This window comes from Vipera ursinii (assembly GCF_947247035.1).
Source record: "Vipera ursinii genome assembly, chromosome: 4".
Lineage (NCBI taxonomy): Eukaryota > Metazoa > Chordata > Lepidosauria > Squamata > Viperidae > Vipera > Vipera ursinii.
Genome location: NC_139514.1, coordinates 89566124 through 89593877, shown reverse-complemented (window position 1 = coordinate 89593877; position 27754 = coordinate 89566124). Strand labels below are relative to the sequence as shown.

Below are 27754 nucleotides of genomic sequence, written 5' to 3'. Positions count from 1 at the left end.
GCTATTGTCTCTGATATGTACCACAGTTCATGAAACTGCAGATATATTTCAGGCTGTCTTCAGTGATGAAGTTGTCCAGCCTCAGCCTTTGGACATGGCCCTCATTTTAGCATCAGTTATGTGTGGAAATGATGGCAAACGTTTACTTTTGGGAAAAGTAAATACCAAGGTATTTAAAATAATTTACTTGTCCAGTATATTGTCTTCAAGAAACCTTTATTTTTGTCATTTGGCAAAAAACAACAACAACCCAACCATCAATATCTTGGTTTTAGGGTAGGTAGGCAGGTGAGATGCCTGATTAGGACATTATAAAGTAATCTTGAGTAATCAGATTTTTTGTCTTTCCCAATGCTATCCTTTTTGCCTAAAGACACATACGAACAAGCATATTTAAGTTTTAGTGGAGACAGATAAGCGCAAATGCAGTAGGTTGGTGCTGTGTGAAACACGGAACAGTTGGAGAAAGCATCTCTGGAGAAGGGAGGAACTGAGGAGTAAGCTGAATCAGAAAGAATGATGTGCAGAGTGGACTGGCTAGTGGGAAATGAGTGCATTTGGAAAGGATAGACTGTGAGGAAAGCTTGACCAATTGGAATTGGATTGGAATTCCAAGAAGTTCAAAAAGAAGTTATTTTTATCCACTTTCTCTGAATTAAAAGCAAGTCTAAAAGTGAAAGTACCATTAAGTTGTCTGAGTGAGTGTACCAAAGCAGTGATAGGGAGCTCCAGTATGAATGAGGTAGTTTAAGCTCTACATGGAAATTCATTGTGTATAAATGAGTAATGTGTTAAGGACACTAGATATATTAGAAATCAGAAATTTAAAATATTTGCTGGAGAAGCACTGTAATCAAAAAACACCAAAGTAATTAAAGCTCTTGTTTTCTTTTCCCACCTACTGACATAGTTAATTACGAGTGACTGTAACTTGTAATTTGCTCAAGGTTTTCAAAGTGCATAAACTACGTTGTGTAGTTGAAAGCCATATTAACTGCATATAACAGAATACAGTAGCTCCTGGGCCAATAGATGGGAAAAAGGGGGTGGGGGAGAAACGGCACTGGGATACAACCCTGCTGCACTTCTCTTATTTTTTCCCAATAAATATCCATGTTTAATCTATGCATTTTCATAGAAATACCATTGTAAATGTTATATAGAGGCTATCAACCTCCCACACTATGTAGTTCTTTCCAGCACATTAAAAACTAAAGGTAGATGAAAATGTGCCATATAAAGGCACCTGGATGGTTCTTAAGTAATATCCAAACCAGATAGTGCAAAGTTAACTATTTATTCCCTCTGCCACAAAAGAATCCTTTCTGTAGGATAGAAAACCTGACTACTCCCAAGCCAGAATTCTTTCCCTGAAGATTTCTTCAACAGAAATATTTGCAAAATTCGTTTTTCCTCTTTTTCTCTATGTAAGTATCTCCTTATCAACTATCCTTAAGAGATCTATCTCCATGGGACTGATGTAAATGAATAAGGTAACTGACCACTACTAAAGTTAGTTATTTGTTGTTGAACTTTGGTGATACAGCTTCGATATGCTGGGGCAGTACGTGTCCTTGGGTTTGTCCACCCCCACTATAGGGCGTTCTGGCTTTTACAATTCTCTACAGCAGGATGCTTTAATTATTGTTCACATTGTAGAAATTAAAGCTAATAGGATTGAGTTTTATGCTTTAATCTCTTTAAATACTCGATATTGGGTAGATACGTTATATTATTTAGCATTAAGATTTTTTTATACTGTAAGATTTTTAAACTTCACAGTTGTAAAATTCCAAATAGTTTATTAGAATATATATTGTACTTTGGAATTCAGATTTTTTTAACAAAAACTGTAATCTACATTGTTACTCATAGGTAAATCCATTTGAGTTCAAAGTGTTTATTTTAGATAAATGGATTATTATGAGCCTAAGCACCACTGAACTCAAAGGAGTTTATCTCCAAGTACTTAATATTGTAATATTCATCTAGGTCCTGTCTAAGTGTAAATAACCAATGACTGTTGCAATATTGTTTGATTCATTAATACAATATATGTCTATAACTGAAATGTGTTCAGGTTTTATTTCATTTAAATTTAAAAATAAGTGAGCTGAAGAGGGGAAGGAAATGTGCTTTGCACCCTTAATACTTTCCATTATTTTAAACAAAGTTCAAAATGTTTAGTATATGGCATTTCCTAGAGTATAAGGCATATATTTTCTAATAAAATGAGTAAATATTTTAATTAATATTGTAAATATACAGCATAATTAAGGCACAGTGAAATAAAATACCAAAAGATCCAAGAAAAAATTCTTACAAAATTCAAGTAGGTGAACTCTGTTCACGCAGAAATATGTTGGCATCTCACACTTTGGGCTTCAGCCTCAACAGAATCTAAAAGCATTCACTGCAGCTCTCAAACAACTACAGTTATCAGAAACTTTCTGAACAAATCATTTCTGCATTTGTGATAGTTTGGGCTAAGATTTGATTACAATTCACCCCCAATGTGACTACTTTTTTTTAAAAGATCTCAATAATTTAAATTCTTTCTGTTGAGCTAGCAGGCAGAATCAACAAGATGCCCTGACAGAATATAAACTCTTCTTAAATCTTGAGAATATTTGCTTATATTATTGCCATTTTCCTTAGGACAGTAATATAATATTGGAAAACCATTCTTTTATAAATTCATAAGTTGAGATTAAACAAGAACTCATTGCCTACAAAAAAAATCTGTAGTCTTTTGTCTCACAATTTTCAACACCAGAGTTGACGGTTTAGAATCAAAGGAAAACATCTCCTTTCCTTTGATTCTAAATAATATGAATTATAAAACTTATTAGATAAAATATGCTTCAAAGCCATCACACAAATCTGATTTTTTGAAAAATTACCCCCATCTGTATTGGTAAATACTATGGCCATGAACCCATGATTTTTTCTAATATTTTTCTATATACTTAACCATGTAATCCTATATCTGTCTACAGAGCTGAGAGCTGTTCAGTAGAATGGGATTTACAGGTTAGTGTTTATAAATTCCCAGCCTTAAGTTTTACTTTATAGGGCTGGTTGAAAATTCTGGAAATTAAAAGCTCAGCACATTTTGAAGATTCTAGGTAAGACGAGGCTGTGCTAAATTATGTTCATTTGAGATCCGCACCAGTGGCCCAATAAACTGATCTCTATTGCAATTGAAAGGCTATGTTTTAATCTTCCACTTATGACTGAGTTATATAAAAATTATATAAACATAGAATGCATAATTTAAAGGATACATATAGCATTACATAAGACATTAAAGATTTTATAGCAAGGTATAATATTAAGCTAGTCATGCAAAGGGATTTTTTAAGAGCATAGATTTCATAAACACAGTGAAAATAAATGGGAATATGAATCTCATTTTCTTAATTTTGCATAGCTAGATTAAATATATTATTTCCTTCCTAGAGTTTCAGCCAATTTCTTCAATCTCTTCTTGAGCTCCAGTGGGAACTTCTCATAGCACTTCTTACAGACAGGCTTCATATCAAATTCCACAAATTTATTTCTGGAAAAAAAATGTTGAAAATTAACCTCCACAATACAAATTAATATTCACAATTCACCATAAGTTAGCCTTATTTTCTTTTACAATTTTAAAAACACAATGAATCCTCAAAAAATTCTGTTTAAATCAGGAGCAGAACTTTATAGAATCTGAAACTTGGCCAACATCTGTCAGAAAACGCATTCCAATAAATCTCTCCATCCTATTAAAACTAGAGTAAGAATAGTTTTATTTTTTTCAAGAAAACCACCCTACCTCAGCATAAGTATCACATTTAATTTCTGGCACAATTCTCTTCACCACCATGTCTTCCAACATGATATACAGAAAAAATAAACTTTTCTCTGACTCTTCCTCAGTGTCATAACTTTTGCCATCTTGATGTTTTGGAACCAGGAAAAATCCTGAGAAGCATTGACTCCTTCAGCCAACTGCTATGGGTGGAAGATGAGCATTTCAGGCATCTAATTAGAACTTCCAACTGTTTGGAACAGCTGCTAACAGGAAGGACACATCAAAGAACTATAGATCAATGAAATCAGCTGCCAAAAACAAACTCGGTAATGCTTGGTCATCCTTGGCAGCTGATGAAAGGAGAGAACTGACCGGTTGTAGCAGAGTTTAGCTAATTTATGCCCTGCTTCCCAAAGTTATTGAAAATTCTCATAGTGCAGCAAAAGTCTATTGATAGGAAATGCATTGAAAAGTTTTGCGGAGACATCTGTGGCATGAATGAAAGAAGCTTTGCTTTCTATTATTTTGATGAATGCATTGGATTCTGGAGATACCACTGCAACTTAGAGAAAAGATTGGTATTTAGAAGGCTGATAGTTCCCCATCTCTATTCTAATTTTTCTTTAGGTGCTTTCACGCTTAATTTTTGAGTGGGTGCTTCTCAGTATAATCCTCTTGAACATACTGGGATAAACCTATGCAAAAAAACCTAGCACAGCTCCACAATCAAAACATTGTATACAGATCTAGAAGTTAAAACTTGTAGCTTCTTTGTACTAGTGTTTGCACAAGAAAGTGGCTTTTTAAAATGATTTTAAAACTGTACCCTACTGTGCAGCCATGTATGAAATAGAGAGCTACAAGCTTCCGATAATGTCTAACCAAAGTTTCTCTTCAAGGAGGAATGGTTTCTCATCTCTTAACATCAGCGTATAGAATTATATGGACAGTGAGAGTAAAGGTTCATTCTCCAAGCTTGTGGGTTGGTTTCCAAACTTTCATTACCAGTCTAGGTAACATCTTCAGCAGAATTTAAGGGATGACAGTGTCAGTGTTCTTCTGTTTATAAGGGCTTCAGGTGTGGGTGTGTCTTGTGATGGGTCAGGTGTGAGTCATCAGAGAGGCTTGTAATGCGTCTTGTGATGGGGAGGGTACATCAGGTCAGGGTCATCGGAAGGTGAACTGTTGGGAAGGAGGGCTTGTGTGGGTTGGCTATTGGGGTTAATTTGGATCCTGAGTGTTCGTAGGCTGTAGGTCGAAGTGTCTGTTGACGGAGTGGCAGGCTTCGATGAACTCATGAGCATGGCAGGTGGGTAGTGTGGCCAATAGTTTTTGTGTTGTTTCAAACAAACTGATGTTGTTTGGTGTCAGTGTGGGTAGAGATTAAGGATTTGGGATTGTGGCGTTTGTTCCTGGTTTTAACTGATGGGATGTTGGTTCCACAGGGAATTGGTTGCAATGGTTGATTCTGTAGATTACATTGTTTATTTCTTTCTTCTGTATCCTGTCTTTGGTTCTGGATAATTCCTGGCGGAGTGTGGCTGTGGGTTTGTGGGCTATTACTATTCCTAGAGGTTGGAGAATTCTGGCTGTTATTTCTGATAACCCTTTTGTGTATGGTAGGGTTAGTTTTTGCATGGTGGTTGGCTGTGTGATGTGGTTTGGGGCTGTGTGTTGGAATACAAAGTTTTTTGGATAGCTGTTAAGGAGAAAGAGGTCAAGCAGTTTTCTCTTCTGCTTTTCTTGGCGGAAGACCATCACAAAACCCTTACTTGACATACTCACACCTGAAGTCCTTATAAACAGAAAAACACGAACAATGACATCCCCTAAATTCTGCTGAAGATGTTACCTAGCCTGGTAATGAAACACGAGGAAACCAATCCACAAACCTGGAGAATAAACCTTCACCCTTATTCTACACCTGAGTTACAGATATTCGCCATTATATGGGTAGTAATGGATGACATATACAATGACTTTACACATCTGTGATTATATAACATAATAATAGACCTACATGGTAAAAGGCTAACTTTCAGTTGGAGCATATATGATATTAATGCTTTTTCAAAGAGCTTTTTGCCTATAACTCTCTTACTTTAAAAAACACATGTATTAAGTTAATACGTTACACATTTTCTCAATAGATTTGTTCTGAATGAATGCTTGCAACTGATGAATTTCAGCCAATAGTTTCATGACTGCAAGGTAAATGATGTTTTGGGGACCCAGCAAAAGATTTCATGTAGCTATTTTACCTTTTCCTCAACTGATATGGAACAAATTAGGTTGGGATGCAGCAGAAATTACAGGAATATCACAAATTAAAATACAAAATTTTACACACACATACACCTCCAACGAATGATGCAAAGCAAAAAAACAAACTTATCTGGAAGAATCCATTTTCTATATAATCTCCACATGAATTACAAAATATAATCTGATTTAGCAGAAAGAAGTACATCCTGCACCTGCAGAAAAGCATTTCTCAATCGAGGACTCTTCTTGGGGCAAACTGCTGAGGTGGGGGATGAGGGAGGAAAAGGCAAGTCTGATCACAGGGAACGGGACCTATCAGTCTAGGCCTGGGGCTGAATGTCTTGAAATCCATCATTTAGATATTTAAAAACACAGTTTTGCGCACCATAAGAAAAGTAGAATAAAGAAAACATTTTCACAAACTAACCAAAGAAAGGAAGGAGCACAGTTGGTGAAAGGTAGAAATGAAAGCTTTACAGACAGACAGGCTTTTTCTTTTTATGTTTATCCTTATCCTTGGCTTCACGCTCCCGTCTGGCAAGTCGCCGTTTAAATTCTTCTGGCATTTTTTCATAACAGTGTCTGCAGACAGGTTTGAGATCGATTTCAACAAATTTGTCCCTTTCAGGTTGAGCAAAGAAGGAATGGAGGAGAGAACAAGAAAGAATCAAGATACAAGTAAAGTAGAAAGAATTCTGCAGAAAAATAGAAATAAAAAGAAAGTAGTGAATATACTCGTAGGAAGATATCCTTGTTATTTTCCATGGACTGTATTATTATGAAATACTCTTAAGCTTAAAAAGTGCATTCCACCACGGAGTACAAGTCTAAGATTTTAAGGGCAGCTCTTCTAGACAGTTCTCGACTCACGACCATTCATTTAGTGGCATCTCAAAGCTACAGCCGAACTAGAAAAAGTGACTTATGACCAGTCCTTGCACAGCATCCCCACAATAACATGATCACGGTTCAAGCACCTGGCAACTGGTATGTAGTTACATCGGGCTCCAAAAACCAAGAAAGACACAGTGTTACTTCTAAGCAGTTTCCTTTATTGTTCCTCATCTATAAAAATCTCGCCAAACTAGACACACCATTAAAGATATGCTCTGGGACCTTCTAGGGAGGAGCTATCTTGATCCATTTTCTCCCAACCAAATGGAAGCTAGATTTGATTAACAACTGTGTAATCCATGTAATGACCATGATCATAAAATCAGGCACATGTCAACAACTGCATTACTCAGCAACGGAAGTTCCAGACTCAACTGTGGTCTTATATCAAGGACTACCTGTGTTTCTAAAGACAAAATATATACTCCAAATCAGGGTATTTAATAATATTTTTTTAAAAAAATGATTTTTTTAACTTAAATTGTATTTTTTTTAATTTTATAAAATTTATTTTAATAAAATGCTTTCAGAGTAAAAATCTAAAGATAGTTTTCTATTTAAGATAAATTAATAATTTAGTTTATTCAGCATGAAATGGAGCTTAGTTATGTAGCACAAGACTGTATATTCTGCAATATTTACATTTTTGGTAAACTCATTCAGTGAATCCAATCTCTGCAAGCTGAGATAACATGCACTGCATCGATGCATTCACACAATTACACAGTAACGATGAGATAAATCATAAAACAAAGTTCAGGAATATTCCTTTATCCCATTGTTTTGCAAATCTATGTACACTCCAAACTATGATTCTTTGAAGAGAATTGATCTGTACCAGGCTCTAAGTGTTTTAATTAAATAAAAGAATTTGAGTAGTTCTCCAACTATGTGTGTTAACCTATTAACCTAAAATTGGTTCTGATATCGCTGTTTTACTAACCTAACAGCTTATTATTCTAAATAGGAAACCTTCATTTTGTTAGCAAATAATATTAAGGATTCTATCTACTGGCAAGAATGAGTCCTTACATTTAAAGAGCACCTGTCATTTTAGATCCATCATGGCAGCACTGTTAGCGGGCATTTACTCCCCTGCTGCCCGCCACGTCCCTCACGTTGTTGTGTCACTGCCATATCACCAGCCGTCCCAGTAAAGTGAATGGGACTGTCGGTGAGTCAACAGCGGATCAGAGGAGCCGCTGTGGGACAGAGATGACAATTGCTCCTTAAAAATTATGATTCAAAATGAGTTGATTTAAATCACCCCTTTTTACTATGATTTAAATCGTGATTTAAATTGACTTGATTTAAATCAAATCCACCCTGCCCCAAATGCACTCCAGATATTCTAGAAACGGGGGGGGGGGATACTTTGAACCTCGTCTTAAAGAGCAACCTGAACAACTCATTAAATCTGTCCTGAACTGTTCAACTGTGCTGTTGAACTTCTTTGACTTCTATCCAGCTGCAAAGTCAATAGAAATTTATAGTAATCTGTCCTCTACGTGGAACCACAACAGCTTTCTACTTATTCTGTTCCACAAAAATGTAAAGCAAACAATATAAGCTCCTGAACAAAGTAAGCACTGATGAAAGACGACAGCATTAAAGAACATAAACTGGCTTCTGTCTTGTTTGGACAAGGCCCTGGTGTGCCTCCTCTCTTCCTCAAGACTTGCTGCAACAATCATAAATATTTTCCAAAGGAATCCTCAATTTACAAGTCACATCTTCAATTCTACGATTATCTCCCCAGCGATTATACTTACTTCAGTGTTAACTTGGTGTTACAAGTAGAACATGCAAAGCAGTTTACACACCATGCTTTGTTCAAGGCAGAGACAACTACAAAAGAGAAAAGAAAAGACAAGATGAATCCAAAGTCAACAACAAAACTGACTGCATTTATTATCATACATTCATAGCCTGTGTCATGGAACTAATATTGAAATTGACAAATACAAGTTTGTCCAAATCATCACATATAGTCTAACATTACAGATTTCCATGGCAAAATTTATTATTTGCATAGGCAAAATTATTGATCCTGTGATGATGGGCACTTGTTTAGCATGTCAACATAATCATACTTAGCCCTTATATCAGGACACATTACATGTTGATATGGTGAATCAATAGTTGTAAGCCTCACCTTGAATGGCTAGTGGGAAAGGATTACAGAGCTAGCAGTTCAAAATTTTGAACAGCAATATAGCTTGTTTATTCTTGTCCTAAATGCTCTCATTCCAGGCTAAATTCAGCAACTGGTATCACAGAACAGCTGACAGAGCCAGAACAGATGTCTGTTACAGGCAGTTCTGCCTGCAGCCCAGACATGGTAAGTAGTTATTTGTTCTGCTGTTGCCACCCAGTGTAAAATATAGGGATTAAACCTGGCTTCCCTTACAGTATCTTGTAACTGAAGTCCTTCCCAAGTGTTCACCAAACTGATTCTAAACATATGAAAATTGACTGAAGACTTGCCTTTATATACTACATTTGTTATCAGTCAAAAACAAGCATGCAGAATTCTTTCCAAGTGTTGTCTTCACTGCATTTGCCTAAGCAGACAGTTTTTAAATATTCAATTTTAGGGAAATCTTTCTACATTGTATTCTGTAGTAGAAATGTCTACAACACCCTGTAGAATGATTCAAGAAGGGTAATTTCCAGGCCTTATTATTGATGATATCTGAATTTTCCCCAAATTAGATGACCACACTGAAGACATTACAAATTCTAACTCTGCTAGCACCTAGTAGGTGTCCTGAATTTTTCAGCACAAATATGGTGGGCCTACTGAAACTACCACACTATTGTATGTCTGTAAGATATTCAAGATGAAGTATTATATTAGATAAGCAAAATATTGTAATTCATTTATTAAAAATCACTATTTAGTATAAATCACTAAAAATGGCCCAAAGGTACAACTTCAAGATTATGAAACCTCTGTAGTCACATCTAAACATCTAAGCCAAGTGTCTAAAATGATTTTCTATAATCTTGCCCTGGAGGTCTGAGAAAAATTCTCTTCCAGTTTTGCTCGAGAAAAAAAGGTCCCATCAATGCATTGGGCATTTCTGATCAGCAGTGGTCTGAACTAAAAAAAAAAGCCTAAAAACACAATTAACATTCTCTTGATAGCAATAGCACTTAGATTTATATGCTGCTTCACAGTGCTTTACAGCCCTCTCTAAGCGATTTACAGAGCATACTGCCCCCCACTAATCTGGGTCCTCATTTTACTGAACTCAAAAGGATGGAAGGCTGAGTTAACCTTGAGCCGGTGAAAATCGAACTGCTAAAGTGCAGGCAGCAAGCAGTCAGCAGAAGTAGCTTGCAGTACTGCATTCTAACCATGGAAACAACCTTACTTTCCCAAATTCTGTCTGTTTTTACTATATTTAAGGCTAAGAGTGTCCAAAGAACCCCAGATTTCCCTAGAATATGGTTTTAAGAGCCCTGATGAAGATAAGTATGTCCATTTACATTTATCTCAGTAATGTTATCCTTTTCCTTGCAACAAGAATTGGCTGGCTGGCTTGTTGCCTGAGTCTGACATGGTGGGCTGAGTAACAATAACTGGCCCAAGGACAGTCAACCAGCTTTCGCTGCCTAAAACAGATTAGGACTCAGTCTCCCAAGATCAAGCTGGCTCTCTGATCCTAACTGTTAACCACTGTGCTACAACTACTGTATTCTGATTAAAAGGCAATTTATGGATATGTTTGATTGAAAGGGGAAAAAAAGCTACGTCTGAAAGATCCATTCAGAGCTGCATTAAGGCATTAAGCCTTGAAGGCTCTAGACACATTTATATTGTTGTTGTAATTATTATCTTGGTTGCAGTAATAATCCATATGCTTAGGATCATAAAGATGTTCCCTGGACTTACATTCATTAATAAGTCACATGGAATAAGTGTCAGCAAGAACATGCATAAAAATTAGTAATATTATCCTAGATAGGTTTAATTTTAAGATGCACAAATTTTGATTGTTTTACTTTCATATTTTCATATCATAAATTCATACCATACATTTTCACAGGGTCAAAACTTTTGAAGATTATCGCATTGTGGCTATATGATTAATGGATAATACAGATGTGTATCCACTGAGGGAATGGATTGTGTATCATTTGTTTAAATATACAAAAATAAAATACATTAAATGCTTTCAGGCCCATGTTCAGCATCTTGGATATTTCATAATTATAGTATTTGGGAGTATTTTACTTTGAAATGAATGTTTTAATGATGAGAAAAGTACAGGTACTCCTCGACTAACAACAATTCATTTAGTGACCATTCAAAGTTATAACAGCACTAAAAATGTGACTTATGACCATTTTTCACACTTATGACTGTTGCAGCATCCCCATGCTCGCATGATCAAAATTCAGCCCCTTGGCAACTGACTCATTTTTATGACGGTTGCAGTGTCCTGGGGTCATGTGGTCACCTTTTGTGATCTTCTGACAAGCAAAGTCAATGGGGAAGCCAGATTCATTTAATAATTGTGTGACTAATGTAACAACTGCAGTGATTCACTTAATAACTGTGATAAGAAAGGTTGTAAAATGGGACAAAATTCACTTAGCAAATGTCTCACTTAGCAACAAAAATTTTGGGCTCAGTTGTGGTTGTAAATCGAGGAATAACTTCATATCCATGGAAACTCACCATCACCTTCAATCACCCGGTTACAATGGAAACACACATCACCAAAGAGCTGTGGAAATGGAAAGTATAAGTCCCAGTCAGAATTTATATTAGAAATAAAATTAGTAAAGCAACACATTAAAAACGTTTGTGGGAAAGGTTGTAGAGAAAATCGTTGGATGGCAGCTAGACAATCTTAAAGGAAACAGATTATCTGGAGTTGTATCTGTTGAGCTTCAGGCTGGGGTAGAGTAGGGAGACAACAATGGTTGCTATCAAGGATCTTTGATGGGTCTGCAACGGTGTGTGTGTGCATTCATCCTGGTGCTCCTTGACTTTTGACACAGTCAACCACTGTTGATCAGAGGGAGAAATCACACCCATGATCCTTCAGGTGTAGAATGTCCCAAGGTTTGATATTAACTACCCCCCCCTTTGTTTTTAACATGTATATCTTGGGGCTTATTTGGATTTCTGGTCATTGTAGGCATATATCAGCCTTATTTCTTATGAACTGCAGTTTTAGACTTAAGGTATTAAGAGTCCCTGGATGAGATTTAAAACACAAAATGCAAGATGCAACTATACCTGATTGTAATGGGTTTCACAATATGCCAGCCCCTTCCTTTCATAGTGACGATGTCCCAGGAATGGTTTCTCACACTTGGCACAAACAAAATGCTATGGGGCAAAAGGAATAACCTTTACTTTTAAATAAAATAATTTTTCACAAAGCATCAGTCTCTATGTAAACATTAAGATATCAAATCAAACTTTGCGGGAGCAAACTATAGGAAGACTGGCCTTCCTCTTGCTTGTGGAACAAAACAAAAAAATCCCACTAGCTTAGCATCTGTCTCCTTACACCTTGGTTTTGAAAGGCTACTTTCTAAGATTTCCAAGGCAAATTTTGAAATTTTAATTAATAGTTTAAAAAGTGTTCCTATGCCTAACTTACACTGACTTAGTGAAGATTTCTAGAGGAACTTTACAATAGTATATGAATCTAATTTAGAAGAAAGTTATTCATAAGTCCTTTTTTGTGAAGACAATTGAGCAGAGATTGGACAATCACCCACGTGGATTCTGTAATGGTAACAGGACCATAGGCCTATGCAGTGCATTGAATTAGCCCAAAGGATCTCCAAGAGTCTTCCATGTACTTTATAAGAAGTAAAAATGCAGCACATATCTACAATCTGGAAATAATTGGCCCTCTTTCGCTTTTCATTCTCTCCTGAATTCACATTGTTATAAACAATGGTGTGATCCAGAAATTCAGATTGATCTGATCAAAACAGAATCTGTTGTATGCAATCCTTTGTATAAAACTCTGTCTATGAATACATAATGTTCTCTGAGATTTGCCCTTTGTCTTAGCTTAATACCACAACTGAGTGTACGATGGGAAATTAAATAATAATTTTATAATACTAGAAAAGTCATGTTATTTTAAAAAATACTAACAGGAGATAAAAGCATATGTACTTGAAACTAGTCACTCAGATTTCAAATACACGCAAATCTCTTTGTTTTACCAATGTTTAAAACCAGGCTGTTTCTCTTACACCAGTTCACCAAACCCTCAACCTCCTTGCGGTAAGCACCCTCTCTGCCATTTTGAATAAAGCCCACTACTGTTGTATCATCTGCATACTTCACAATATGGTTTTACTATCAGAATATTCTTTTTTTCCCTTTCAGTTCAGGAAGTCAAACATTTCCATTCTTACAATGGAAAAGCTTATGGATTAGATCATTATAAAGGCTCCTCGCTATAAAATGACACAGTGTTTATTAAATGTTTTGAAGACTCTTCTTGAATCTTCCAGGTTGAAAATACCTATAAATACACTAACAGAGAAACAAAAAGCTTACCTCAACATGCCACTGCTTGCCCATAGCATTTACCACTCGGCCTTCGATTGGTCTCCTGCATGCCCCACAGATGGGGACCCCCATTTTATCATGGCAAGGCAAGCAATACAGCTCCCCCTTCAGTTCTCGAGCTTCTGCAGTCAGTTCTTTTCTGTTCACAAATCAAAGAAATAATTGAAATATAGTCACTTCAAATGTGGCTGGACATTTTCTGAAAAAGTCATTTTTCTCACCAAAAATTATAGTAATTGGTGTGTGTACAGACCACAGAAAACACTTTATTAGCAATGGGGGAGGCTTTTAATCTAGGCACTGGTCTAGAATGATATATGTTGGTCAGACTATTACTATAATGTTTAGATCAGGGTTGGGAACATTCTAATCATCCAATTGTTGACAAAGGAGAACCACCATTGCTCATTACTGGACATAGCAGTTGTTGGAAATTCAGTAAATAAAGAAAGCTAACGTTGCCTATCCTGATTTAGATATAGACTTTGGGACTGCATGACCTTCAAAGTGAAATTTCATCTTGCCATGAAATTGAAAAAGTAGAGTTCACATGTGTGGTTTCATAAGCAATACTGTGCTGTTCACATGTACTGGATTCCCTTATCCTGAGAAAATGACATTTTGATGGAAGAGTCAAAGATGAAGAGCAGGACTGCGCCTAAACAAGACCAACTACCGTATATACTTGAGTATAAGCCGACTCGAGTATAAGCCGAGACCCCCAATTTCACCCCCAAAAACTGGAAAAAGTTATTGACTCGAGTATAAGCCGATCCGCCGTTCTGCAAGCCTCTGCCGCCAGCAGAGGCTCGATCCGCCATTTTGCAAGCCTGAATACACAGGAATACCCTGTGTGGCCGCGGCTCTCGGGGAAGCCCTGGCTGTCCGCTTCCTCGCTCCACGCTGCCATTCGGGGCCCGCGCGTTCCCCGGGCAAATCGCGGCGCCCAGCAGGCGAGGAAACACGCCCGCTCCAGTCGCCCCCCCTTCCCTCAGGAGACGCGAAGCAAGTGACCGCCCGGAGCTTACCGAGGACTTGCGCGCGGCCGAGGCTTCGGTGCTTCCAGGATCGCGCGCACCTCTCCCAAGCCGCCGCCGTCCGGAGACCTGCCGACGTTTGGGGAGGTTTGGGCGCCTCCCCAAACCTCCCCAAACGTCGGCAGGTCTCCTTTCCTCCTGCCGACGTTTGGGGAGGTTTGGGCGCCTCCCCAAACGTCGGCAGGTCTCCGTTCCTGCTGCCGACGTTTGGGGAGGTTTGGGCGCCTCCCCAAACGTCGGCAGGTCTCCGTTCCTCCGCGCAGACCTGCCGACGTTTGGGGAGGTTTGGGCGCCTCCCCAAACGTCGGCAGGTCTCCGTTCCTCCGCGCAGACCTGCCGACGTTTGGGGAGGTTTGGGCGCCTCCCCAAACCTCCCCAAACGTCGGCAGGTCTCCGTTCCTCCTGCCGACGTTTGGGGAGGTTTGGGCGCCTCCCCAAACGTCGGCAGGTCTCCGTTCCTCTGCGCAGACCTGCTGACGTTTGGGGAGGTTTGGGCGCCTCCCCAAACCTCCCCAAACGTCGGCAGGTCTCTGTTCCTCATCCCGACGTTTGGGGAGGTTTGGGCGCCTCCCCAAACGTCGGCAGGTCTCCGTTCCTGCTGCCGACGTTTGGGGAGGTTTGGGCGCCTCCCCAAACGTCGGCAGGTCTCCGTTCCTCCGCGCAGACCTGCCGACGTTTGGGGAGGTTTGGGCGCCTCCCCAAACGTCGGCAGGTCTCCGTTCCTCTGCGCAGACCTGCCGATGTTTGGGGAGGTTTGGGCGCCTCCCCAAACCTCCCCAAACGTCGGCAGGTCTCCGTTCCTCATCCCGACGTTTGGGGAGGTTTGGGCGCCTCCCCAAACCTCCCCAAACGTCGGCAGGTCTCTGTTCCTCCGCGCAGACCTGCCGACGTTTGGGGAGGTTTGGGCGCCTCCCCAAACCTCCCCAAACGTCGGCAGGTCTCCGTTCCTCCTGCCAACGTTTGGGGAGGTTTGGCCGCCTCCCCAAACCTACCCAAACGTTGGCAGGTCTCCGTTCCTCCGCGCAGACCTGCCGACGTTTGGGGAGGTTTGGGCGCCTCCCCAAACCTACCCAAACGTCGGCAGGTCTCCGTTCCTCCTGCCGACGTTTGGGGAGGTTTGGGCGCCTCCCCAAACCTACCCAAACGTCGGCAGGTCTCCGTTCCTCCGCGCAGACCTGCCAACGTTTGGGGAGGTTTGGGCGCCTCCCCAAACCTCCCCAAACGTCGGCAGGTCTCCGTTCCTCCTGCCGACGTTTGGGGAGGTTTGGGCGCCTCCCCAAACGTCGGCAGGTCTCCGTTCCTCCGCGCAGACCTGCTGACGTTTGGGGAGGTTTGGGCGCCTCCCCAAACCTCCCCAAACGTCGGCAGGTCTCCGTTCCTCCTGCCGACGTTTGGGGAGGTTTGGGCGCCTCCCCAAACGTCGGCAGGTCTCCGTTCCTCCGCGCAGACCTGCCGACGTTTTGGGAGGTTTGGGCGCCTCCCCAAACCTCCCCAAACGTCGGCAGGAGGAACGGAGACCTGCCAACGTTTGGGGAGGTTCCCAAACCTCCCCAAACGTCGGCAGGTCTGCGCGGAGGAACGGAGACCTGCCGACGTTTGGGGAGGTTTGGGGAGGCGCCCAAACCTCCCCAAACGTCGGCAGGAGGAACGGAGACCTGCCGACGTTTGGGGAGGTTTGGGGAGGCGCCCAAACCTCTCCAAACGTTGGCAGGTCTGTGCGGAGGAACGGAGACCTGGGGAGGTTTGGGGAGGCGCCCAAACTTCCCCAAACGTCGGCAGGAGGAACGGAGACCTGCCGACGTTTGGGGAGGTTTGGGGAGGCGCCCAAACCTCCCCAAACGTCGGCAGGTCTGCGTGGAGGAACGGAGACCTGCCGACGTTTGGGGAGGTTTGGGGAGGCGCCCAAACCTCCCCAAACGTCGGCAGGTCTCCGTTCCTCCGCGCCCTGCCTGCCTGCTTCTTTCCGCTGCGGAAAGAAGCAGGCAGGCAAGGCGCGGAGGTCCGGAGACCTGCCGACGTTTGGGGAGGCGCCCAAACCTCCCCAAACGTCGGCAGGTCTGCGCGGAGGAACGGAGACCTGCCGACGTTTGGGGAGGTTTGCGGAGGCGCCCAAACCTCCCCAAACGTCGGCAGGTCTGCGCGGAGGAACGGAGGCGCCCAAACCTCCCCAAACGTCGGCAGGAGGAACGGAGACCTGCCGACGTTTGGGGAGGTTTGGGGAGGCGCCCAAACCTCCCCAAACGTCGGCAGGTCTCCGTTCCTCCGCGCCCTGCCTGCCTGCTTCTTTCCGCTGCGGAAAGAAGCAGGCAGGCAAGGCGCGGAGGTCCGGAGACCTGCCGACGTTTGGGGAGGTTTGGGGAGGTGCGCGCGCACCTCCCCAAACCTCCCCAAACTTCGGCAGGTCTCCGGATGGCGGTGGCTTGGGAGAGGTGCGCGCGATCCCGGAAGCACCAAAGCCTCGGCCGCGCACAAGTCCTCGGTAAGTTTTTTTGTTGACTGGAGTATAAGCCGAAGTGGAATTTTTCAGCCCAAAAAGTGGGCTGAAAAATTCGGCTTATACTCAAGTATGTACGGTACTTTCTACATAAAATGCTGTTACTGAGGAATGTACAGTGATTAAGGCTACAATATCTGATCATGAAATTGGCTTGGGATCAAGGAATTAAACTGTTACTTTACAAAAATAACATTTCTTTGTAACTTTATAGTAAAATGGAAGGAACTCAATCTGGATTAGGCATCTGGTCTAGAAACAGGAGACTTTAATACTTTGCCTTAAATAAATTTAGAAAAAAACCTTTTAGATTTATCATTAATTTTAAAAAAACACCAGAGAATGCAATAATAATAATAATAATAATAATAATAATAATAATAATAATAATAATGATGATGATGATGATGATGATGATGATAATGATGGTGGAGGAGGAGGAGGTAGTGGAAGGGACCTTGGAGGACTGGTTTCATGGAAGACAATTTTTCCTTAGACTGGGGGGGGAGGTGGGGGGGAGGTTTCAGGATGAGTCACGTGCATTACATTTATTGTAAATTTTCTAAACAAACAAACAAATAAATAATGCACTTCATTTGTATTACTGTATTAGATTAGACCAGTGACTTCCTGCTTCTAAGAAAGTGGGAAGGAAAAGCGACAATCCTAAACAGCCTTCCAGCAAAGTAAACCAAAAACCCAGCACGCTGAGGAAGTGCTGAGAAAACCGAGGGAGGGAGGGAGGGTGGGAGAGAGAGAGAGGGAGAGGGGGGGAGGGAGAAAACCAACTCAGCACTGTGCAAGCCCAGCAACCTTGGAAAAGGTGCAAATGAGAGAGGGATTCCCTTGGAGACACAGTGCTTAAGGGGAAATGTAGCTTCTCCTCTCCCCCCCTCCCCCATTGCAAGCCAGGTAGGGCGTGCTTGGCTTGCAAACTTGGAGAGCTGCAGGAAGAAAGGAGGAACACACACACACACACACACACAAGCACACACACAGACACCACACAAATACACCAAATTAAACCTCGAAAAGCAGGTAGGATGTTGCCAAAACACGAGGCACCAGAACATCAAAATAAAAGCAAAAAACTCCAGTTGAAGTGCAACAGAGCCCAGCGGTCTTAGAAAAGGTGCAGACGAGAGTGAGATTCCCTTGGAGATGCAGTGCTTAAGGTGAAAGGTAGCTTCTCCCTGCCCCTATTTGCACCCTGAGAAAGACACCCTCACACACACACACACCCCTTTTGGGGGGGTGTCCCCCTCCAATGATGTTTTGGGGGATTCCCGGTTGCAAGCTGGGCTGGCGTGTGTTTGTCCTGCAAACTTGGAGAGTTGCTTGAAGGGAGTGCGAGCCCAGCTGAAGTTCCAGGAGGGGGAGAGGAGGAAAGTGAAGAAGAGGAGGAGGAGGAAGAAGAAGCAGCAGGACCAGGAAGAGAAGGAGGAGAAGGCAGAAAGAGAGGTAACAGAATAAGCAGGAGGAGGCAGAGGAATAAGGACGCAGAGCTCAGATGTTGCAAACCAGTTGCAAGCACAGCCATCGGAGGACCTTGCACTGAGCAAGATGGCTTCTGCCCTGCCACTCCCCCGCCCCTGCACAGACCCCTGCAGACTTGCCTCATTCCTGGAGGTGGAAGACGCCCTTTCAGTACACCTCCAGCTGCGCGGCCCAGTTCTTATGTGCCCACGGCCCAGTACTGGTCTGCGGACTGTGGGCTGGGGACCCCTATTCTAGTCCAACTCCCTGCTCAGGCAGGAAATCCTATACCATTTCAGACAAATGGTTGTCCATTTATGTTGTAAGAGTTAGTGGCAAAAGGAAACCAGGCAGTCAAAGAACACAGTGGCTAGACACCATCAAAGCTGACACCAGCCAGAGAGTAGAAAAATTCAAAGAAATAGAGCAGAGGTTTGGAAGTTTCAAAATTATAGTGTACAGTATATGCATAATTCGTTGCCGTTATTTCAAACAGAATGGTTATCTAGAACAGAGGTCCCCAGCACCTCTTGGCCACAGGGCCACGTTGAGTGGCTGCCCCAGTGCAGACGCGCATATAGAGAGACCAGGCCCATAGAATTGCCAAGAGTCAGACTTGACTGAATGGATAATATCATCACATCAAAAAAAGAAATATAATTGCTGTTACATATTTTTGATCCTAACAAAACTAAATGGTTTCAGTGCTATGCATATATAATAACTAGTGATTTAATTATTCAATACAATGGGATTTACACAAGATGGGGATGTGTATAGTTTATGCAATATCTTGTTCATTGTCTTGTCTTTGATAACACTGGATATTTTGTTTTCAAATTTGATTATCAAGCATTGTGATACCAACGTTTAAAACTTTCTTTCATAATAGGTTTCCATTACCCGCAGTTGGCACAGTTGAAATGATCGGGATGGTAAGGATCATTCTTGAAGATAAGCGGCAGTTCATCAATTATGGCGTGGCACTTTTGGCAAATATATTTGCCAAGACCTCTGGCTTTCTCCCGATTATGGCAAGGACGACAAAGATGTCTAAGAGAAATCAAGGAACGAACAGTAAGAAATATCAGAATATTGGGGGGGGGAGGAATGTTCAATTTGAAGTTTTATTTCAATCTTTTAATCAGAAAATTAACTACTTACTGTAGGAAAAATGATGTCCTTTCCTTATAGGGAAAGATAAGGTCAGTTGTTTGCATTAAGATCTCTATTTTTCAAATAAGCAATCTCAAAGACTTGCCTTAATTCTGACCGTGAAGGATTAGTCCAATGAGCATAATACAGTCTTCTACCCTGCAGTTAATAGTTTTTACACTTCGTATAAATCCAACCCTCATCACAGTTTTTTGTTATTAAATGCACAATCTCTTAGTTATAGGGGCCATTATGTTAATGGTTATAAAAACCTTTGAGCAAAAGCAGAGCAATAGTTATTGGTCTGATTTACATGCTCCTCGTTTTGAAAAGGCAGTCAAGGCTCCTTAAAAAATAAACAAAAATAATTCAATATAAACTAATTCACCAAAAAGCCCTGAAAAAGTTTGACTCCTTTTCTAGAATATGAAAGAATGGGAACTGAAGCATCTTTCACACAGCATGAGATCAATACAGGAGAAAATCTTCCTTATGACTAACAATCATTTGATAGTCTTTGTAAAGTGAAGGCACCTTTAAGAGTTTCTTCTACTGATCATCTGAATCTGCAGAGATACTCATCAGGATTGTTAGTCCCTTATGCAGACCTCAAGCCATTGCAAGGAAACAAGTATTGCCACATATAGTACATTACAGTAGACAAGTTGGGATGTCATTAGAGGATGGGTAAATATTGCACAATTTGCTGTCTTAGAAAAGGTCATAGCTAACACAAAATAGACATAATTGTGCAAACACACACCTCCTTGCTATCAATTAGGAATTTAGGGATAGTAAAGGTCAAAATACACTCTCAAACTACGGACTTGCTCTTTCAAGGTGAGTGCATTGCCCAATTTATTGTCTTTTCTGACTATAATTTCAGCTTGTATTTCCCAATTGTTATTTACTATGTATCTACATGTTTTCCCGGCAGACATTATGGGAATATGTAGTTGACAGGTTACAAATACCGTTATTTCATATGATGTGAAAAAATTCTCAGAGCATGAAATTGAAGAGTTGGAAAAGTGAGAAGAATTGGAATTTTGGATTGCAAGTAAAAATAGAGAAAAAAGCTGGTTTTTACATATATTGGTTCTAATATGAGTTTAGGAGAAAAAAAGAAATATTCAGGGAAGAATGAAGGAAGAAAGAAAGAAGTAGGAGATTATTATCTTAAATTCATGGGTTCAGCATTTTTTGATTATAAAATAGAAATAGGTTCTTGACATAATTATGTAAAGGCGACTTATTTATTTAAGAAAATTTACAGGGCTGCCCAGCTTGTTCTCAGTGACTCCGGATGGCTTACAAGGACAAAAACCCAATATAAAAACAATACAAAAAGCAGTAATTCCCCAACAATAATTCCTGGCAACAACAATCAAACAGGCAACTTGATGGGCTCCATATTATTCTCCAGGCCCACTGGCATAACCTTCTTTCAGGGCCTAGCAAAATAGTGTCAAAGTGAGAACCAATCTTATCTTTGCAGGGATGATGCTCCATAGAGATAGAGCCACCACAAAAAGGTCCTTGTTCTTGGTCCCATTAGATGGACCTCCTTAGGGGAGGGAACCCGTAGCATTGCCTGCCTCCCTGCTCTGGTGGGTCAGGTAGATTCAGTGGGAAAAGACGGTCCTTCAAATAACCCAGTCCCAATCCATGTAAGGCTTTGCAGTGACAAGTAGCACCTTGAATCGGACTGGAAGGAAATTGGCGGCCAACACAGTTCCTGCAGAAGAGGTGACACATGTGGAAATCTAGGCTTGCACAGAACGATGTAGGCCACCACATTTTGAACCAACTAAAGCTTCCAAATATTTCAACAGAAATAATTATGCTCAGATTTATTATCAAGGGAGAAGTAACACTGACCTGCCAGCATTCTTCACAAATCCAATATCTGCCAGTACCTGTTGGCAGATATCACAACAGAAGCATTCTGGGTGCCAGCTATTGTTCATAGCTTTAATAACCCGACCGATAATGAACTCCCCTAAAATTCAACAGGAGATATTAAAATAAGTTTATTAAATTATTAAAAACTGGGAATTATGATAGCTTAATAAAGAAATAAAACAGTACTGTCTTCCTACTGTCACTTTCATAATTTATGAATATATTTGGATAAATGATGTTTAACAGAGTAACAGACTTAACAGAGCTGGAAGGAACCTTGGAGGTCTTCTAGCCCAATCCCCTCCTCAAGCAGGAGACCCTATGCCAGGAGTGTCAAACTGGCAACCCATGTGTCACGTGCAGGCCTCAACGTGCGCAACTTTATCAAGAAGCTTATATATATGCAGGTGCAAAACACAAATACCTGCAGGTATTTGTTTTCCTCATAATATTACTGAAAGCAATTCTGATTTTTTTGTCTCATTTATTCTAGATATCACAGCAGCAATTTCCATTCTCCTGAATGCAACATTTCTGCACTTAATAAACAGACTATTATCTCACTCTAATTAAGTTATATGCCTTGATACTCTTGCTTAAGGTCGCACCAAGGGAAAATAGACACTCCAGTCTGTTTTTTCCATAGCAACGTCCACTTCAATGGTGCAAGCTTGGGTTTAAGCATTACTGTGTTCTAACAAAATCTTCAGCTTTAATTTCATGACATGAAAATGAACCAAAGAAGACTTTCAGGCAAGTTATTCTGTATTTTATTACAGAACAAATGTTTTCATGTCGAGTGATTGTGAGTCTGGAAAAGTGTTTAATATGACTGTTCTTGGATGAATACAATGTGGCATATGGTCATATTCTGAGAAGAGCCCTTCCCAACCAATGTCTTCATATATTTTAGATTCTAATTCCATTTGCAGATCCGGTGTGGAATTACCAAGGCTGAAGTGTAATTCCTGACAACAGGAAACCTTAATAGACATATGCCTTGTTTTTTTATAACTATTCACCTTTCTTTTTAAAACAATGTATACTTTATCCCTCTCTCTTCTTGTAAAAGGCTATCAGACCTTTATAAAATATATTTTTCGGAAACTCACCACATTGATGGCAGCAAGGGGCAAAAAGCATCTGAAAGTCATGTTCACAGTACTTCCTTCCTTCAAACTGAAAACAGACAAATAGGCCAGGCTATCAGAAGAGGTAAGTACGTTTTCACATTTACTACGGCTATAGCCTTTGTCCTGCTAGGGTTTGTAGTAAGAAAAATTCCAATACTATTTTATATTTAAACAAGCTACATTTATATAGTATGCATAACATAAGTAAAGAACGACTGATGCTTTTGATGAAAGGATATACATCCGGGTGCAAATCAAGAGCTATTCTTATCATGAACATCTGTTTTAATGTTCAATGCAGGAAACATATTTTGTTAGCCATGTATTTCTTCTATCCTTTACATTTCCTGAAAGGCAGCTCCAGGCAAATGGTTTTGGAAAGATGGAAATGTTCATGTCAGGCCTTTTTTTGCCCCAGAGAACATCACCTTCTTTCCAAATTATGTGAAAAAATACAAGAATAAACACAGTTATTTTGAAGTAGGTGTGAAATAAATAAGGCATTCCTATGGCAATATTATATTAGAGAGCCTGATATTATGGATAGTCCTAATATGTATGTACGTGTTTGTTGTTTGTTTCTATTCCACTATTACTCCAGGAGCTCTGCTTCTTTGGACTTAAATCTGTTCAATGACAGTTGTTTCTATGTAATTCTATATAGAGGCATTAATTGGATAATTGCAAAGAATATTTCCAGATTAAAGAATTAAGAATGACTACTCAATTAGAGAATTCTGCTGAAGTTTAGCACCACAAACCTGAGCAATTCAGTGCATAATTATTAACAAGCATGAAAGAGTACAGTGAATTTAGCAGGCATAGAGCAGCAGTTTAAAGCTTGAGGGAATAATAATAATAATAATAATAATAATAATAATAATAATAATAATAATAATAATGATGATGATGATGATGATGATGATGATGATGATGATGGAAGGGACCTTGGAGGTCATCTAGTTCAACCCTCTGCTCAGGCAGGAAACCCTATACCATTTCAGGCAAATGGCTGTCCAGTCTCTTCTTAAAAACTTCCAGTGTTGGAGCATTCACAGCTTCTGGAGACAGGTTGTTCCACTGGTTAATTGTTCTAACAGTCACAAAGTTTCTCCTTAGTTCTAGGTTGCTTCTCTCCTTGATTAGTTTCCATCCGTTGCTTCTTGTCCTGCTTTCAGGTGCTTTGGAGAATAGCTTGACTCCCTCTTCTTTGTGGCAGCCCCTGAGATATTGGAACACTGCTATCATGTCCCCCCTCATCTTTCTCTTCATTAAACTAGACATACCCAATTCCAGCAGCCGTTCCTTACTGTATATGTTTTAACCTCCAGTCCCCTAATCATCTTTGTTGCTCTTCTCTGTACTCTAGAAGTCTCAACATCCTTTTTTATATCGTGGTGACCAAAACTGGATGCAGTATTTCAAGTGTGGCCTTACCAAGGCATTGTAAAGTGGTATTAATATTGCATGTGATCTTGATTCTATCCCTCTGTTAATGCAGCCTAGCACTGTGTTGGCTTTTTTGGCAGCTGAAACACACTGCTGGCTCATATTTAAAAGTGATTGTTCACTAGGACTCCAAGATCCCTCTCACAGTTACTACTATTGAGCAATGTACCCCCTATACTATACCTATACATTTGGTTTTTCTTGCTAAATGTAGAATCTTACTTTTTTCACCATTGAATTTCATTTTGTTAGATAGCGCCCAGTGTTCAAGTCTGTCCAGATCCTCCTGTATCTTAAGCCTGTCTTCTGGAATGTTGGCTATTCCTGGCAGCTTGGTGTCATCTGCAAATTTGATGAGTTCCTCATCTATCCCCGTGTCCAAATCATTGATGAAGATGTTGAAGAGCACTGGGCCCAGAACAGAGCCCTGGGGCACCCCACTACACACTTCCCTCCATGTAGATGTTCCATTGATGACCACACGCTGAGTACGGCCAGTCAACCAGCTACGAATCCATCTGGTGGTGATGCTGTCTAGCGCACATTTTTCTATCTTATCAAGTAGTAGGTTGTGATCAACTTTATCAAATGCCTTAACCAAACTAAACATCTTAATATAGGAAACATTTAGAGGGAGAATTAGAACTCAGTCTCCTGGTTTCTGGGCCATCACCTTAACCACAATACCAAACAACTGTCGCAACAAAACCACAGTTAAATTGGTGGGCATGTATAGTTGAATTTGATTCTTAGCTTTTCTTCTTAACAAAAAATGCTTGTCTGAAGTTCAGTTATCTAAATAGTTTATGATTCTTTTTTGGTGAGTAACTATCCCAGAGCTTGCTGGTATAGTATTCAGATGTAAGATTTAATCAAAATGGCCTATAAGTGCTCTTACTTACAAGTACTTTACAAGGGCATGTGTCCAAGGAATAATGAGTTCTAGTCCCGCCTCACAGGCTTGTTTTTGTGGGGAGAATAGGAGGAGAAAAAAGTATTAGATATGTTCACTGTTTTGAATTATTTATAGAAATAATAAAGGCAGAATAAAAACAAATTTAAAAAATACAATGTGTAAGGAATCAGAAGGATAAAGTACTTCATGCGTTACTATAGCATTAAATGGTAAGACTATTTTGCAGGAATTAAAAAGGACTCTATAGTTCAAATACTATATGCTAATTTGGATGAATATAAGCATGTTTTCAGTTTTGTACAGCAAAAAGGAGTTTCTAAGCAGACTCATTATGCCTGATTTCCTAGAAATGTCTACTATCATTTTACCGATCTATAAAAATATTAAAGACTATTATAAATACCTATTTTTGCAATAAGTTTGTTTGAGACTGACACATGTCCAGGCTCTCAATACTACAGATTCTTAAGGAAACGTTGTATCTCAAGTTGCTGTAAAAGAGCTGCATATCTGGATACTCCCTCAACTAACACAATAAAACAAATCTTGTTAGGATTTTATTATAGGTCTTTCAAATGAAATACTCAATTGTAAGGTATTGAAGCTATAGGGGGCGAAGGACTGTGCTTCAGAGGATGCATGATGTGCATGAAGGAAGGTAATAAAAAACGACGCATAATCTTACTAAATACCTTTTAATTACAAAAATATAAAAACTAAATATATATTATAAAGAGAGCTAGCTGACTACATCCTAACGTAACAGACAGTAACAGCAAAGTGAAAGACAATAAAGAAATAACTGTGAGAACTTTTTCTAGACATGCACACTAAACAGACTGAAACCATAACATAACTAGTCATATGGGATTCACTATGGTTACCAGATAAGTTATCACAACAGGTGCAGAGAGCAGGGGAAATGTACAGTTAGAAATGAACTTTTCTGACGAACAAGAAAAAACGTGCAGTGACAGTGTTGTAGTAGTAGTAGTAGTAGTAATAATAGTAATAGTAATACTACTACTACTACTACTACTAATAATAATAATAATAATAATAATACACATTCTTAGCTTGGGCCAAAAGAAAGGAAACCATTAAATATGGTTCAACATCCTTGAAGGTGATGCAACAGATCATTGTATATACTATGGGCAAAAGCCTTTGGAAGAGATTGAAAACTCTGGACTAAACCAAGGAATCCTTTCTGGGTCAGGGAATTCATTGGTTAAACCAAATCCAAACCATCCTTTTTTGTAGCCTACTTAAAATTTCATATTATGAACAACAGTGCTGCTACACTGTCATGGCAAAAATATTATACAGCCTATGTAATTTAAAACTGGCTTTGTCTCAGCTGGTTGGGTACAATCATTTTATACTAGTTCAGGAAACAGCACCTCTTCTTTAGGAAGCTATCCTGACCAAAGTAAGCAGAAATATTTTGACAGTAACAAACCACTGTAAAAGTTTCCATCAGGGCTATATTTTAATTCCTGTAATTTCTATGATTCACCACAAGTGTCTTAGAACAATCAGTAGCTTGTAGAAAGCATCTGAATAAGTTTTCAGGTTGTAGCACAATACCCCAAATGACTCTTTTTTTAAAAAATAATTGAAGATGAGTTCCAGACAAGGTGAAAAACATGAAATGCTGCAATCCTTTTAAAAACTGAATCTCCCTTTAAAAAATATTACATGGTTAGCATTTGTAGATAGCTAATACCGGTAGTATTTTTACTTTAATCCTTTCTTCTAGATTGTAATTTTCTTATGTATCAGGGCTATTATAAATATCTCTAAAAAGTGTAGCTGACCTACCATTCATTAAATTTCATGATAATGATAAATGTGAGAGGCAACATTTTTCTGAGTGGCATAATTCCTTGAACTTCCTTGCTTGTATGGTACTAACTTAGATTCCCTTTCTTTGTCACTCCGGATTTCTTGGCACCAAAATTTAAGCTATGAGAAAACTATCAGTTATTCATTTGTGCATTGCTACACTGTATGTCTTTTAAACAAAAGCTATACGTGACCAATTTTGTAAGTGATAACTGATGATATGAATGAAGTGCTAAGGTTAATCAAGGAAACCATAATTAAAATCCATGTTCATTCATGACCCTCACAAGAAGACCCCAACCCAGATTTAGCTTATTTTACAATATAGTTGTAGAGTTGAAATGAAAGAGGAGTAATTTTAAGCTGTTGAAGTAAGTTGTTAAATATTTATTTATTTATAAAAATCTATATGGCTGCCCAACTCACTCTTGGTAACTCCAGAAAGCTACAAAGATAAAGCCTCAGTACAAAAACTGTAAGTATTCATGGTAATTTAACACATGGTAAATGAATACATAGTATTTTTTAATGCAGTCTTTCTTAACATCAGTTGCTAGAGGTATTAAGGCTGGAAAATTTTAAAATCACAGCTATCACAGTCAATAGCGATACTATTGAAAGAATAAATAAATTTACATTATCTTGGAATTCCAGCAGTCATGAGCCCAGCACTCCAAAAGAGAAGCAAGATGGTGAAAGTTGACCTTATGTGAGGCTAGCAACTGGTTTCCAGAATGCATTATCAGATGATAAATTTGAGGTTTCTTATATAAGATGTTCCATAGTACACTGTAGCTGCAAAGCAAGATAGATCACTGAACTCTACC

The 27754-nt window shown here is 39.7% G+C and overlaps 1 protein-coding gene and 1 long non-coding RNA gene across 9 annotated transcripts in view; one reads left to right on the top strand and one right to left on the bottom strand.

Moving 5' to 3' along the window:
• Positions 1 to 199: 199 nt before the first annotated feature.
• The window catches only part of LIMS1 (LIM zinc finger domain containing 1), a 306378-nt gene continuing 278823 nt past the window's right edge, over positions 200 to 27754 (bottom strand). For 4 of the 7 annotated variants that reach the window (XM_083363016.1, XM_083363015.1, XM_083363013.1 and 1 more), the window contains exons 3-11: positions 22694 to 22760; positions 21558 to 21678; positions 19425 to 19574; positions 13503 to 13653; positions 12213 to 12305; positions 11646 to 11694; positions 8728 to 8803; positions 6489 to 6682; positions 200 to 3562 (exon numbers count right to left, since the gene is read on the bottom strand). In XM_083363016.1, the coding sequence (XP_083219142.1) occupies positions 6535 to 6682; positions 8728 to 8803; positions 11646 to 11694; positions 12213 to 12305; positions 13503 to 13653; positions 19425 to 19574; positions 21558 to 21678; positions 22694 to 22760 (855 nt within the window). In that variant the 3' untranslated portion in view covers positions 200 to 3562; positions 6489 to 6534. Of the gene's footprint in view, positions 3563 to 6488; positions 6683 to 8727; positions 8804 to 11645; positions 11695 to 12212; positions 12306 to 13502; positions 13654 to 19424; positions 19575 to 21557; positions 21679 to 22693; positions 22761 to 27496; positions 27723 to 27754 lie in introns of those variants that run through there. The other 3 variants (XM_083363014.1, XM_083363012.1, XM_083363017.1) reach the window with 2 other exon arrangements.
• Positions 22657 to 27679, top strand: LOC310640626. 2 transcript variants are annotated; one of them, XR_014492574.1, is made up of 4 exons: positions 22657 to 22796; positions 24416 to 24727; positions 25633 to 25737; positions 27582 to 27679. It is a non-coding gene; the product is annotated as an uncharacterized lncRNA (long non-coding RNA). The 2 variants fall into 2 exon arrangements; XR_014492575.1 differs by lacking the exon at positions 27582 to 27679 and having other exon boundaries at positions 24416 to 24731; positions 25633 to 25676.